This window comes from Contarinia nasturtii, unplaced genomic scaffold, assembly GCF_009176525.2.
Source record: "Contarinia nasturtii isolate CC-2019 unplaced genomic scaffold, AAFC_CNas_1.1 Cnas_scaffold_2166, whole genome shotgun sequence".
Lineage (NCBI taxonomy): Eukaryota > Metazoa > Arthropoda > Insecta > Diptera > Cecidomyiidae > Contarinia > Contarinia nasturtii.
In genome coordinates, this window is record NW_022199493.1 from 1,382,007 (window position 1) to 1,397,005 (window position 14,999).

The 14,999-nt window shown below is 33.5% G+C and overlaps 2 protein-coding genes across 3 annotated transcripts in view; both read left to right on the forward strand.

Annotated features, from left to right (window-relative positions):
• The window catches only part of LOC116347836, a 102,071-nt gene extending 95,667 nt beyond the window's left edge, over window positions 1–6,404 (forward strand). Inside the window, exons 14-15 of the mRNA XM_031778575.1 lie at window positions 5,726–5,949; window positions 6,018–6,404. Coding sequence (XP_031634435.1) covers window positions 5,726–5,949; window positions 6,018–6,239 — 446 coding nt within the window. The 3' untranslated portion in view covers window positions 6,240–6,404. The remainder of the gene's footprint in view (window positions 1–5,725; window positions 5,950–6,017) is intronic.
• An 888-nt stretch (window positions 6,405–7,292) lies between these two features.
• LOC116347917 lies at window positions 7,293–14,259 on the forward strand. 2 transcript variants are annotated; one of them, XM_031778722.1, is made up of 6 exons: window positions 7,293–7,472; window positions 9,648–9,743; window positions 10,439–10,518; window positions 11,837–12,126; window positions 12,207–12,488; window positions 12,692–14,259. In XM_031778722.1, exons 1-5 carry the CDS (start codon window positions 7,470–7,472, stop codon window positions 12,335–12,337), a joined length of 600 nt encoding a protein of 199 aa, XP_031634582.1. In that variant the 5' UTR covers window positions 7,293–7,469; the 3' UTR covers window positions 12,338–12,488; window positions 12,692–14,259. The 2 variants fall into 2 exon arrangements, with proteins under 2 accessions (XP_031634582.1, XP_031634583.1); XM_031778723.1 differs by having other exon boundaries at window positions 12,699–14,259.
• Window positions 14,260–14,999: the final 740 nt, after the last annotated feature.

The following is a 14,999-nucleotide window of genomic DNA, read 5'->3' on the forward strand; positions in this document are numbered from 1 at the left end:
GCCAAAGTGTTTTGCAAAAAAACCAGCAATTGTTAATTGATCGGTTGCTTTATCATTCAAATAAGTCATCTCATGTGGTAGATCTTCACTTTTCCCTTTTTTGAAATTCACGTGCTTGAAAAATTTCTTTGGGTCATCATCTATCTGTTTCTCCATCTCTATTCTGTAATCTCTGAAAGCTGAGCGTGCACAACGTTTATATTTCCTTCTTATTTCTTTGTAATGTTCAATTGATTCAAGTGTGTTGAGCCTTTTTTTATTTTGATGTGCTTTGCTGACCTTGTTTTTCAACTCAACCAATGACTTGGTAAACCACCTCGGTTGTTTCCTGTTGATTTTTGTCTTTAACTGTACATGTGTTTCAATTGTTGACTTAATAATTGTATAAAAATTATCTAGTCTCAATTGTAATGGACTTGTATCAAAAACACTATGCCAATCTATATCAAGAAGCGACTCATTTATTCGCTTATAGTCTGCATTTATAAAGTCGCGATATGTTTGTCTTGTTTCAATGGTTTTGACGACTGGCTCATTATATTTGATTTCAATTGCATTGTGGTGCTTTTCAAAATTCAATAAATGATAGTCACTTATTGTGCATTGAACACACAATCTTGATATTGTACATAATAGTAATAGCAAGTTGCATAATATGTTGGTGAGCTTAAAAGACAAATCAGAATTTAAACAAAAATCGGGAATATATGAAATTACATGTAGTGATTGCGGAGACAAATACATTGGGCAAACGAAGAGAAATGTTGAGATAAGTTTCAAAGAACATTTGACTAGCATACACAAACACCAAGCAACAAAATCAGCTATAGCACTACACGCACTGGAGAACAATCATATGAACTGGGACATAAACAACGTCAAATTGAAAAAACAAGTAAATGATGCATACAAACTTGATGCTTACGAGATCATCTATATGTACTTGAACCGTAGCGTGTCAATGAACACGATGGACGCTCCGATCAGATCGCCGTTATTTAAATCAGTCGAACGTTTTTTCAAATAGCATTATAGTATTTGTTGTAATTTTGTCACATTTCTCATTCCACTCTCTACCTTACGACACTTTAATAAAAATGTTTTTGCTTAGTTTGAATGTACTCGCTGAGGATGACACATTGTCGATATGCATCCGAACCATTGTTTCAATTATTGTTATTTATTTGAATAGAATTCTTGAAATTAAATTGGCAAAGTCATAAAGGTGCAATATACTTAAAACAAATTGTGTTTTATTTTAAAATCTTTGATATTTGATGGACTTTGCGGATAAAGAAGTTTTGTCGTTTTTTAAAAACAAATTTAAAGCCGTCATTAGGTGTAAAAAATAGAAATGTTATCCAAAGCGAGTCACATTGTTTTTTTTTTTTTATATTTCTAAATAAATAAATCTCGTACAAAATGTAATACAATAACTGTCAAGTGTAGTTTGGTTAATAGGGATTTGCAAGTTTTCCATGCGGCCCGCCTGTCAAAGCGCTGTCGTCGACTTGTTCGACGGATTTGGTCCCCGTGTTGAGAGCATTTGGACTCATTCAATATGATGAAATGAAAAAATAGTTTACACCGGTGACGAAAAAAGTGCACGAATACATACAATGTTTGATGGAATCTCACCGTTCGACGAGAAAGAGAACAATTGATTCGCAATCACAATCAAACAAGGTTGATCAAGCCGGCTATGAATAGAATGCGACTGATGAAACCATCTGTTAAGTATTGAGAAATACGTTTGAATAGTTTGATAGTAAAAGACTGACTATTTATTATAAGACAATATATATAAAGGTTACTTGATATCTAAACTAGAAGATAGTAAATACAAAGGCTACTTGGCAAAACGAACTTGGCAGAAATTACATCGAATACGATAATTAACATGGGAAAGGGACATCAAACAGACACCATATATTTGCACATCGCAAAGGCTTTTGATTCTGTGAATATGGATCGAATCGTATTTGTCTGGATGCAGACAAATAGTCAAGATATCAGATACTAAATCAGACCCAATCGAAGTAACTTCTGGTACTGGTCAAGGTTATCCCATTGGCGCAACTTTGTTCATCATGTTTGTGATTGATCTACCTTTCGTCGTGACCAATTCTTGCATCCTTTCAATCGCTGATGATACCAAAATTTCAAAATGTATAAAATCAGAAGATGACTGCATTCATCTTCAAAGGGATTTGGATCGTGTAGCAAATTACTATGGGCGCAATTTATTAAAGTTAAACGTTAACAAAACAAAATTAATAACATATCATCGTGGATCAATGAAATATGAATATAATAGATGGCGTGCAAATTGAAAGAGTTGAAGTAATGAAGGACTTGGGAGCAGTGTGTCCATAACATATAGAAATAGCAATAAATAGTGTCGATATAGTATAATTGGTGCACTATATATGGAAGATATTTCCGCAAGACACCGTAACTCACGATCGAAGTGAGTGCGGACGGCAAACATGTTGGCGCATACACACAGTTCTTTCTACTGCCGCACGGCAACTTGTGATTTTTCCCGTCTGCACTCACTTCGATCGGGCGATACGATGCCGTGCGGCAATATCTTCCATATATAGTGGACCGATATAACTAGTGTAGATATCGACACTATTTAATGCTATTTCTATGTATTACGGACACACTGCTTGGGAGTATTGCTTGATGTGAAGATGAATTTCAAATCACACATCGAGCATGTTGTTGCTAAGGCAAAATCAAGATTTGCTTGGTTAAAATTCAACAGCAGGGATTTTGTCGACCCATGGACGTTAAAACGCCTTTACTTTACATTTATATTACCGATTATTGAGTATGGATCTGAAATATGGAATCCACACTACGACAATATGTGTAAAAGAATAGAGTCAATACAAAAGCAATTTTTATTGTATGCACTGAGGAGAATGGCCTGGAACGATTTTAGACTGCAAGATGGCGCAAGTGTCTTTTATTTTCAAAATTATTCACGGAGATTTAAAGTCAACTCATGTTTCAAACAGTATGAAATATTATAATTCAGCACATGATACCAGAGCAACACCACTATTTGATTTACCAATTAGGAGAACTGATTACACGACATATGAACCAATAAATTATATGCTGACATCATTCAACGATTTTTATACCAAAAAAATGCCAAATAGTGATACTAATTTAATTGATATAGAAGTAAATTTATCAACGATCAAACTGAAAATAGAAAATTATTTAAAGCAAAACAGATAAATACAAAATTTTTTTATGGATTATAGAAATTTTAAGCAGTTGAAAAATTATTTACAACACATTTTTGATGGATGGTAATTTTTCGGCCGATTCCAATACTTTACCTTACACACTAGATGTATGCGGAAAAGTAATTAAGCAAACTATTTATGAGAATCAAACAAAGAATCAAAAAGTATTTTTGTATCTATCTCTCTCTCTCTCTCTTCAAATTGCCAAAATTATATTTATAATTATTATATTTATTTATTTAAAAAAACCACCAAGGCGAAGGAACGCCGTTCGATGCAGTTATTATTATTATTATTTTTGCTTCATCAAATTATTTTCATACATTTTGCACTATACGTTATCTCAAGTCATACTGTACGCACCGCGTATAATTTTGAAGATGAAAGACAATTGATATTGTGATATTATTATTTTAATACGGAATCAATTATTTAATTTTATTGATAAGACTTTTTCTTCTGATAATTTTTTAATCTACCATTTGCCAATTTTTCTTTGTCGTTGCGAGATAGAATGAGCTAGTAGTAATGGCAAAATCCTGATTTATGTATCAGCCAAAATCCATCGCATGCGAACCTTAGGCCATCGAAAATGGCACCATTATTTAACGAATATGAATATGTCCGGGAGTGTGTCAAGTGAACGTGCTACGGTAACCGTAGGGAAAAAATTGAAAATGACTTTCGGAGGACGGCCACGGCAAATACACCCTCCATTCCAAAAGTTCCGGAACTTTTTAAAAATAAAAACACCCAGTGTACCCAGTGTTGGATAAAAAAAAATTATTAATCAATATACTCTCAATTCGCTTCGATACACTCATTTGCACGTTCAATCAATTTGTCAAATGATTCGGAAATGGCCTTTGTAGGAACCTTCATTAAGATGTCGGTGACAGCTGTTTGTATGCGTTCAATTGATATATTTCTCTTTCCTTTCATCTTTAAATGGAGTTTTGTCTTCACTTTTGACTTCTCAAAGCGACTTTTTGTGGGCTGACCCTCTTCTGGTCGCCTCCATTCTGCACTTTGACGCTTTGTTTCGGGCTCATATTCAAAACACCACGTCTCGTCACCAGTAACGATACTTTTCAAGAAGTTTGGGTCCATACGAGCACTTTCAATGATGTCTTTGCAATGTTCAATTCGATCCATTTTTTGATCATCGGTGAGTTTGTGTGGCACAAATCGTGAATTCACCTTACGAAGTCCCAATTCTTCGGTCGAAATGTGATATACAGTGGTTTGAGGAATCCCCAATTCCATTTCAATAAATTTCACTGAACATTTCTTATTATTCTTGATGAATTCGCGCACTTTTTTAATGTTTTTTGCGGATATTCCATTTTTTGGGCGACCTGATCTTTGGTCATCATTTAGCGATACTCTACCCGATTTAAATCGTGTGAACCACTCGTAAACTCGCGTGCGGGATAGACAATCACGACCATATGCTTATTGGAGCATTCACACATGCGCACGTTTTTTTGATCAGGGGGGTCAAATTGACTTTGGTCTCGACTCTCGAGGGGGGAGGGGGATTTATATGGAAAACTAAAATAACAATTTTGCATGAGAGAAACAAGTAAAAATGTGTGTTGACTTCAAAATCAGTGTATTTTTGCTATGATTTATACATTTATTTTGAAAAATTTGCCGCAAGTGGGGATCAAACCGGAAAACTCCCCCAGCACGCATATGTGGGAGCATTTGGTGCGTTTTGGTAAAATTTTTACCAAGTTTAACACAAAACTCAATTGCAGCTCTTTGTTTGAAATCCATTTTATCACCGCGAGCAAAAATTACTAAAAAATAAGACGCAATATCTTGACATGTTTACATCCGATCTTCGCGAAACTGTCACACAATGTAAATGAGAACTCCCTCTTTTTAACGCATATTATATCCAATAGGTGGCGCTACGGATATCTATTATTTTTAAAAAAATCCGGAACTTTTGGAATGGGGGGTGTATGTCGGCCAAATCGAAAAGTGCCGATGATATAGACAATTTAGTTGAGCATAAGAATTGCCACTATTATTCCCATCGAATCACGTAATTTATGAACAATGTTTCAGAAATTTCTATTGTAAAACTATAGCTATCTCATATGGTACGACACTGTGCCTTTCGGCAGCTATAGAGCAGATTAAAGATTATTTTAGCGAGCGAAAATTTTTCAAATTTATACTTTGAAGTCTGCGGACCACTGGTTGGAATAACTGATTTATTTGAACATTTTCGGACGACACTATATACAACCGCTGTTCTGTCTGTGAATGTTTTTATATTGATTGTGATATGATGCGGTTAACCATCTTTTTGTTTATCCATCAAGGAGTCAATCCAGTGGCCTTCCGGATAATCACTGTCCCATTATTTTAAAATTTTCAATAGAAAACATGTCTTATTTTATAAAAATGCATTTTACAACAAAATATTGTATGTTTTACAGAAAAAGATCTTAGCTTTCTTCGTATTGGCTCTTTGAATGTGCGCGTAAAAAAAACTACAGAGGCTTTCAGTAATTTTTTGGGAGTTGGTAACAATAGCAACTTACAGTACGGAAGTAATACAAATGATGTAAACCATCGTTATCTTCAAGCGAGAGACACATCGTGTTCTTCATCTTTTGATATCATCCATAAGACTTGGGGGTCCGCAGATAATATTCCACCGGTAAAATCTTTTATTGAAACATGTTTAGTAATAATGAAAGGTCTACACATTTCTGTTCTTCTATTCAGAATAAAGAAACCAAAACAATGATGCCACCAAAGTTCAATTCTGTAAAAAAGCGTCGAGCAAAACGATCAGCAGAATATTTGAATTCAACCACTCGAATCGGACATCGGAGCATGCCAACAACACCAAATCAAACTCGCTCGACAACTATTCACTCAGTTCATGAAATGACTGAGCAATCGTCTGATTCTGACACTGCTGGATTCGATTCTAATTGGAAGTAAAGATGGTCAAAAAGAAGATTTACATTTTTATTTTTTGTATGTTATTTAAGTCATTTCACCAATCAACACAGTTTTATGTCCTAAGCAGTAGCTATCATAGGTTTATCATGATTTATGTCCACTGATTACAGCAAGGATTAAAAAACCATGTTCAATTAGACTCTAGCACGTCTGAGTTTTTTTCAAAAAAGGGTGTTCACAATTTTCATTCGTTATTAATGAGATGATCCGAACTGTACTAAATTTATTCAAATTCATCGTAAAATAGTAAATGTCGTTTTCTATACAATTACTTTTACATCGCATAATCGACTAAACTCAGGTTTTTTGATTGGTGATTGAATTTTTCATATTTTTTTACCATTTCGAAATTTTTCAGTTGAAATGAAATATTATTAAATACTATATTTTACTGAAATTATCAGGCTCATAAAAATAATGTGCATCATTGAATCTTGAACAATAATTTTCATTGACCCAAAAGAATTCAAAAAAGAAAGTGAATAAATAATCATAATAAATCTATATGTCATTTAACATACCTACAGCTTGTAGGCTAAGTAATTAAATTAATATTATATTTATGCGTTTACAACAACTTTTATGTATACTGTAGCTATTTCATTTCAACGAATATTCAGACCAATAGCTTCAAATGATTTTGTATAAAATAGTCTAACACATCTATTTGATGACGATTATACAAATCATTCAAATCGAAATTCATTAAATGAATATTATTTATAAAACTCACATCCTAATTTTTTTATTTACTTATAAACGATTAATCCAATGTACTCCAATAATTTTATTTTGTGCCAAATATGCTTTGAAATAATCAATGTGATGATATTGCGAAGAAAGAAATATATTTATAAGCAGTGGTTATTGTGGAATTTTTCCAGTATATCTCAGACAGGAGATACAAATAATTTTTAACAAACCTTTCCTACAAATATCTGAAAAATTCACCAAAATGTGGATTCATAATGACGTGAAACCTTGCACTGGCTATTTTTTCCACAAAAAATATTATGAAATTTTTAAGGAATTTCAATGAAAATACCATACAACATTTTCGTTTTTGAGCTTTAGAGCCAAACAATTGTTTGGAAGGTTTGGGAAATGGTCGATCGTGGTGTACCGTGATTTGTACAAATTCGTAAACGAAAATTGCTGACGATTATTCGTGATGTGAATGCCGCCCTTGATATGACGTTGAATCGTTGAATGGTGAGTTAGGGCTAGCCCTATTTGCTCCCTTCTGAGATTTTTTTTTCATTGCCATAATTCCGAATTTTTGTATTTTCGTGAAAGTTTTCCCTCGTTTATTCAACTATAAATGTGTTATACTCTCTCTTATACATCCTTTGATACTTTTGGACGTTTGATAACTTTCCCTCTCTCTCTCTCTCTCTCTCTCTCTCTCTCTTTCTCTCTCTTTCTCTCTCTCTATTTTCAATATGTATAATGCAGTGTATAACACATGCGGTTATTTTAACCCTCCGTTGTGCAAAAGGGTCTGGCCAGACCTTTTTCGATTTTAGTTTTATTTTAAAAATATTTCCAAATTTGATATCTACTCGAAATTTCATGACTTCTCCTAGAATATTATTGATAACATTTTAGAAAAAAAAATCAGGACAAAAAAACCCATAAAAGGATTGTTACAAGGTCATCGCAATGTACATATCACATAAGTAGCGCTTGGGTCTGGCCACATACATTTTATATGTAAAGTGACGAAATTTATAATCTCTTACCAGTAAAAATCCCCAGATTTGCAAAAAAAAATTGTTCCAAGATACTTCATTTGGTAGAGGAGTCCAAGATATGACATTTGGGACAAAAAAAAAGTTCCCCAGATTGATATGGGACTAGATATGACCCTTGATAGTTCCAAGAACCCCAATATTCAGGTGAAATATGACATGAATATTTCTGAATATTAAAGCAAAAAACTATCAATCGATTTTTCTCTCTTTTCCGATGGGAAAATCGCAAAAATAACGAAATTGCACATCCCCGTAAAGGATGTAATCCCTCGAGTGCTCAACTTCCAGAATACTTTGGACCAGGTCGGAACCACCTACTCCACAAGATTCACTTCCAGCTCATTTTATCTCACTCTCGCGTATAAATCCAGTTTACTCTAATATTCTATGAGATGAAGCAAATGATTCAATACCATTTGATTTCCCAACTTCTAGAACACTTTGGACCAGGTCGGATCCATCTGCTCCACATGATTCACCTCCAGCTCATGTCCTCTCACTTCATCTAATATTATATTATAGGTATGGTATTGTTGTATCTAGGTAAACTGCATTTTTATATATGGACTGGAAGTGAATCATGTGGAGCAGATGGATCCGACCTGGTCCAAAATGTTCTAGAAGTTGGGAAATCATATGGTATTGAATCATTTGCTTCATCTCATACAATAATATACATAGAGTAAACTGGATTTATACGCGAGAGTGAGATGACAAGAGCTGGAAGTGAATCTTGTGGAGTAGGTGGTTCCGACCTGGTCCAAAGTATTCTGGAAGTTGAGCACTCGAGGGATTACATCCCCTACGGATATGTGCAATTTCGTTATTTTTGCGATTTTCCCATGAGGTCAATCACGAAATTCTAGTGCATCTAGTTTTTGATAAGATTTCACTAGAAAACTAGAAAATTCTAGTGCGTGAAGTTGGCTCTCAGTAGTTTTTCATATAAATTATATGGCCTTTGGTGTGAAGTTGGCTTCGTTTGTGACATCATTCTTCGCACTAGATTTACTAGTTTTTCTAGTATTCACTAGCGTGATTCGCCCTATGGATTTTCCCATCGGAAAAGAGAGAAAAATCGATTGATAGTTTTTTGCTTTAATATTCAGAAATATTCATGTCATATTTCACCTGAATATTGGGGTTCTTGGAACTACCAAGGGTCATATCTAGTCCCATATCAATCTGGGAAACTTTTTTTTTGTCCCAAATGTCATATCATTGACCCATCTACCACATACAGTATCTTGAAACAAAGATTTTTCCAAATCCGGGGATTTTTACTGGTAAGAGATTATAAATTGCGTCAATTTTCATTTAAAATATATGGGGGTCTGGCCAGAACCATACGCACAACGAAGGTATACGGAATGTGTCGCACAACGGAGGGTTAATTTATAGCTAAATACACGAAGCAACAGTCAACACTTTTACGAAAAAACAAAAATTTGAAACTGTGGCAACGCAAAAAAAATCTCAGAAGGGAGCAACAATGGCCAGCCCCAGTGAGTTAATCGTGCGTGCGCGTTTTTTTTTTGTTTTTTTCGTTAATGTTATAACAGTTGATAATTATCAATAATGCATTATTTATTTATTCAATTCTTTTTTTTTTCGTATGTTTAACACACAATAGGCTATCACCAATTCATGGATCGTGAACTTTCAGCTGCATTTGATGAAGCAAATTGTGGTCGGCGAGAATCCTTTTAAAAAGAGGAAACAGCAAAAGGTGAGAAAAAAAACATTCCTCTGGCATAGATGATGACGGAAAATTTTTTAGAGGGCGGTGATGGCAAAATTCCGTAGGGGGTACCTGACGATGTCTACAATTTGTAGGAAATGAGGATAAAATCGTTTTTTTTCTCTTCACTTTTTTGACGAAAATCCCTAGCAAATCGGAAAAATTTTCCAACTTCAAATTGCCTTCCAAATCCGAAAAATGCGAAAAACCCTAGCAACCCTTCTCGGTCAAGAAAAGTGAAAAGCAAAAAAAAGGTCATAATTTCCAAAATTGTTGATGGTTCCTAAAAATATTTTAGAGGGGGGTAATCCGAACCCTAGGAACCCTCGTCATTACCTATGTTCCTCTGGTGAAAGGTGTGTAAAACGCTGTTGAAATATTAAAACTTGATGCGTTTTTGATCTTTGGTCATTTTCAAAGACTTTTCGAAAGGCCATATATGTCTGTATATGTATGTATGTAGTAAATGTTCCTTTTTTGTCATTCGATAACTTACCGCTCATCATCATCTTATCATTTGGACGTGCCAAGAAGAAAAAGATGATTCGAATTAAATCATCATAAATACGAATATAACAACTAAAAAATAATTAATATAATAATTATTACAAACTACTAGCCCGTCTAACTAGCACGATTGAAAATGTTTATTCATCTAATAGACATCTATTCATATACATTAGGGTATACCCATGACATCTCAGTTTATATTTTTTTCGCAAAATAAACGCTTGATACGTGATCAAGGGATCCCATTGCCAAGGTAATTACCCTCGCCGTATTTGTTTTACAATTTTGTCATAACATATGTTAAGAAAATATTGAGACTAAATTCAGGCGTTTATTGCGCTACATAAACAAAAATAAAAATGTCAACCAATGCACATAGGATACTTAACGGGACTCCTACTCTATTGTCAAACTCAAACCATTCAGTTATATTCATTCGCAATGACGTACAAATTGGATTTACGAAAAAGTGTCTCAAATGGTTTTGGACAGCTAAGTTCAAAACAAATTCTGCATGTGTCTAAAGATGAACCAATCTGTCTTCGAACCATGTATCGTGTTTCATGGACTTAATATGAATATAAAGATTCTTGAGAATGCAAAAAGTACGGTCGTATTCCCAATTTAAATGCTCAAACCCTTCAAAATTGTCATTAAGTACCGAAAACCGGGTTGGTCAAGCAAAAATTCATTTTTGGTGATTTTTATGGTTACAGCACATCCAAATTTGTACCAAAACAATAGATTTAGACACGATCATTAGTAATCAGCAAAATAAGTTACGAGAAAATTGCAAAGGGTGTCAAAAATTGGATGTTTACTTAATCTCATAGCATGTTGCGCTGAAAAATTCATCATTTTGGATAGAGAGACATTCATCGCCAAATCGAACCACGAATCAAGTGCAAGTGGTTTCTTTTGCATTGATTATGTTAGGGCACTACTATATAAGGCTAGAGACGTCGACAACCCGAACTTTAATAAAGGGGTGTTTGTATGGTGGGATCTTCTTTGGAAGGTGTTTTAGAGCCAATATTCGAAAATTTAGTGCTGAAATATAATATTGTTGAAATCGATAGAGTTTGTTGAGAACTATCTGATTAAAGACTAAATTATGCTTTGCAAGCAGAAAAAACCACAATAATGTCTCACTTCTTAAAAAATAGCATTTTCATGAAAAAAGGACCATCTTTTTAACTTCATAAAAAGACACCAAATTAATTATTTCTAGTCTGTTTTTTGATGTATGTTATAGACGAAGGTCCAAAATACTTGAAACGAGTAACAATTGGTTGGATGGATTGAGAGAAAATTGAAAGAAATCGACAAATCGGTTGTCCAGAGCATGATTTTGAAGGTTAGATACAAACTTCTAAAATCGAAGACAATGGTCCATTCAGTGTAATGCAAATGTACTATTCGATAGCCCATGAATAAAGGTTTATACCAATAAAAAAGAATTTTATATTGTTTGTTTTTTGTTCAAACGGCGGACGTCTGAATTTAGTCTCAATATTTTCTTAACATATGTTAGTTTGAGGTATTTAGTCTTTAAAGGTCCATTTTTCAAGGCGGCGATTACAATCGTGTACGATTTCAAATCGTTGGCCAAAATCGTACCAATGTGAGCAAACAATTGTACGAATGTGGCGCGAGATGCGAGATATGGGCGATGTCATTGCTGCAACTCTTCGAGATGGACCGAATGCAGGTCGTTTGGTGTCAAAGAAGCAACGCTTCTTCAAAACATGGCTACCAAATGTGGCAAACTTTGAAATCGAAGGAGCTGCCGGAGCACGACCAACGCTCACAACTGTATGGCATCGTGATATCACAGCAGCGGAGCTGATCCTCTACAAAGGTATGCAATCAATTGAAATTGATACAAATTGTAAAGTAATTGTTATACATGTAATGTGTTTTTGTTATATCATTATGCAGGTGAATGCGTTGTGTTCAAGCGGACAATTCATCCAAATGTGCGGAGACCACGCCGGAATGACAACAATCAGCCATTGCCGTTGTATCGAGGTCAGAATCAGAATGTCAATAATGAAAATCTGCAGCCGTAGCAGTAGCAGCCCTCATTCAACAACAACAACATCATTCAATCAAATTATAATTTAGAAATTAGTTTATAACAATTATTTGTTAGTCCGCTATGCTTGATTAAATTGTGGCCTTGCCGAAGTACGAGTTACCTCTTGGTATAAATTGTACTTGGTAAGTAGAGTTTATTGCATATTGATAATAATGAATGATCTCAATTTTTTTCATATTAATCTAATTTTATTATTTTTTCTCTTTTTTTAATTCCATTGTGACGTTGAAAATTACTGAAACTACACACAAATCCGACCCCAATTTTGACCGTGAACTAATGCCTGGAATGGATGATTTTGCGCCAACAATTGTTCCTTGGGAAGTATAAAGAAATAAAAATAATTATTTTCAATTATCTGAACAGTTGGAAAGTTTTGTATCAATCATATTGACTTTTTGTCTGTGACCAGACAAATACGATTCGATACATGCTTTTGCCAAAACACTTTTCTAGGATGTACAAAAAATGTACTTAATTGTACCGCAATTTATTTTTATTTGTACCTTACTCGTTTGGCTAATATTTGAGGTTCAAATTTCGGGGCACTTCAATTTGCCGGTCATCTAGCCAAAATAAAACTCAAAGATATTTTTTAAATTTTTATGGCTGATAATAATTGTACCTAAAATGTACCTTCAAAATAACATCATCATAAAGTCATAACTTCGATGGTGTTCTTCTGCAGAGCATGTCCTTCGAAATTCACGGGGGATTTCCCGAAAAAATGGCAAAAATGAAAATCAACGATATTTTTTAAAATTTTATTGCTGATAATACAATTATTTTCAGTGAGGTACAATTAGATTCAGTGAGGTATTCTATCACAATATTGAGTTGGCCCGTAATGTGAGCTCCAAATATTATCGAAACAAGTAAGGTTCAATTAAAAATAAATTGCGGTACTATTAAGTACATTTTTGGTACAATTATTATCAGCCATAAAATTTGAAAAAATATCGTTGATTTTCATTTTTGCCATTTTTTAGGGAAATCCCCCGTGAATTTTGAAGGACATGTTCTGCAGAAGAACACCATCGAAGTAATGACTTTATGATGATGATATTTTGAAGGTACATTTTAGGTACAATTATTGTCAGCTATAAAACTTTAAAAAATATCTTTGAGTTTTGTTTTCGTCATTCTATCACAATATTGAGTTAGCCCGAAATGTGGGCTCCAAATATTATCCAAACGAGTAAGGTACAATTAAAAATAAATCGAAGTACAGTTAAGTACATTTTTGGTACAATTATTATCAGCAATAAAATTTTAAAAAATATCGTTGATTTTCATTTTTGCCATTTTTTCGGGAAATCCCCCGTGAATTTTGAAGGACATGCTCTGCAGAAGAACTCCATCGAAGTAATGACTTTATGATGATGTTATTTTGAAGGTACATTTTAGGTACAATTATTATCAGCCATAAAAATTTAAAAAATATCTTTGAGTTTTATTTTGGCTAGTTGACCGGCAAATTGAAGTGCCCCGAAATTTGAACCTCAAATATTAGCCAAACGAGTAAGGTACAAATAAAAATAAATTGCGGTACAATTAAGTACAGTTTTGGTACAATTATTTAAACCTAGTCCCAAGTTTCGACTTTCACATGCGCGGACATTCGAATATACATCCCTTTTTTAATTAGTAATTTTATACTCACTGAGTCAAAAGCCTCCGCGATGTCTAAATAAATGGAAATGGTGTCAGTTTGATGTATTTTCACCAATAATCACATTTTATATAAATTCTTTTAAATTTGTTTTTCGTTGATATTTTGGTAATCAACAAAATGGCCGAAGTTCTTAAAATAGTATTGTATTAACTCATTTGAAATATAGGCAGGGTAATAATTTTGGTGAAATGTGATTTATTCATGTGTGCATTTTATAATACTTGTTTTTGCTAAATGAATTTTCCCTTTTATACAGGTTATGTTTTCTTATGAATTAAATATAATCAATAATGCATTTATTGCATTTTTTTACATTACAGCTGCAATGAATATATATATTTTTCAAAACATATTTAACAATATTTGAATGGGCTGGAATAAAAGCTCTACATGTATTTTGAGTCTACTAGCGGAAAATATAAATGTTTTCCATACAAATTTAATACAAGTAGATTTCTTATTCTAGTCTATTCATTTTTCATTTTAAATTAAGTCAGAAGCGAGCATATCGCCGCATAATAACATCCACTTGAGAAAATATTATGCGATTGAGTTATTAAATTATTGGAATGCGTTTGTGATGACAGTGACAAGTATTACATTTACTAAGGTTCGCAATGTACTGAGTCTTCTATATTTTTTACAAGCAAATGATATGCGGCGGGGTTCTCTGCTTAGAAAATATTGTGCTAAATTGTGGCTATAACATATTATTTTTAATGGAAATTACGAACAAATCAATAAATAAAATTCAGGAATAAATTTGAGAATCTACACAGAATCTACTTTCATATGTATATAAAAGCTTCTATGCCTATTACCAAGTTTATTTTGAGATAATGATTTTCCAATTGATCCAACAATTAATATTTACAGATTTTTTTTTTATTTTGATCTATGTTAATTTTCGGGCAAGTACTTTATTACTGGTAAGCTGTACTGAAATTACAGTTTTGGT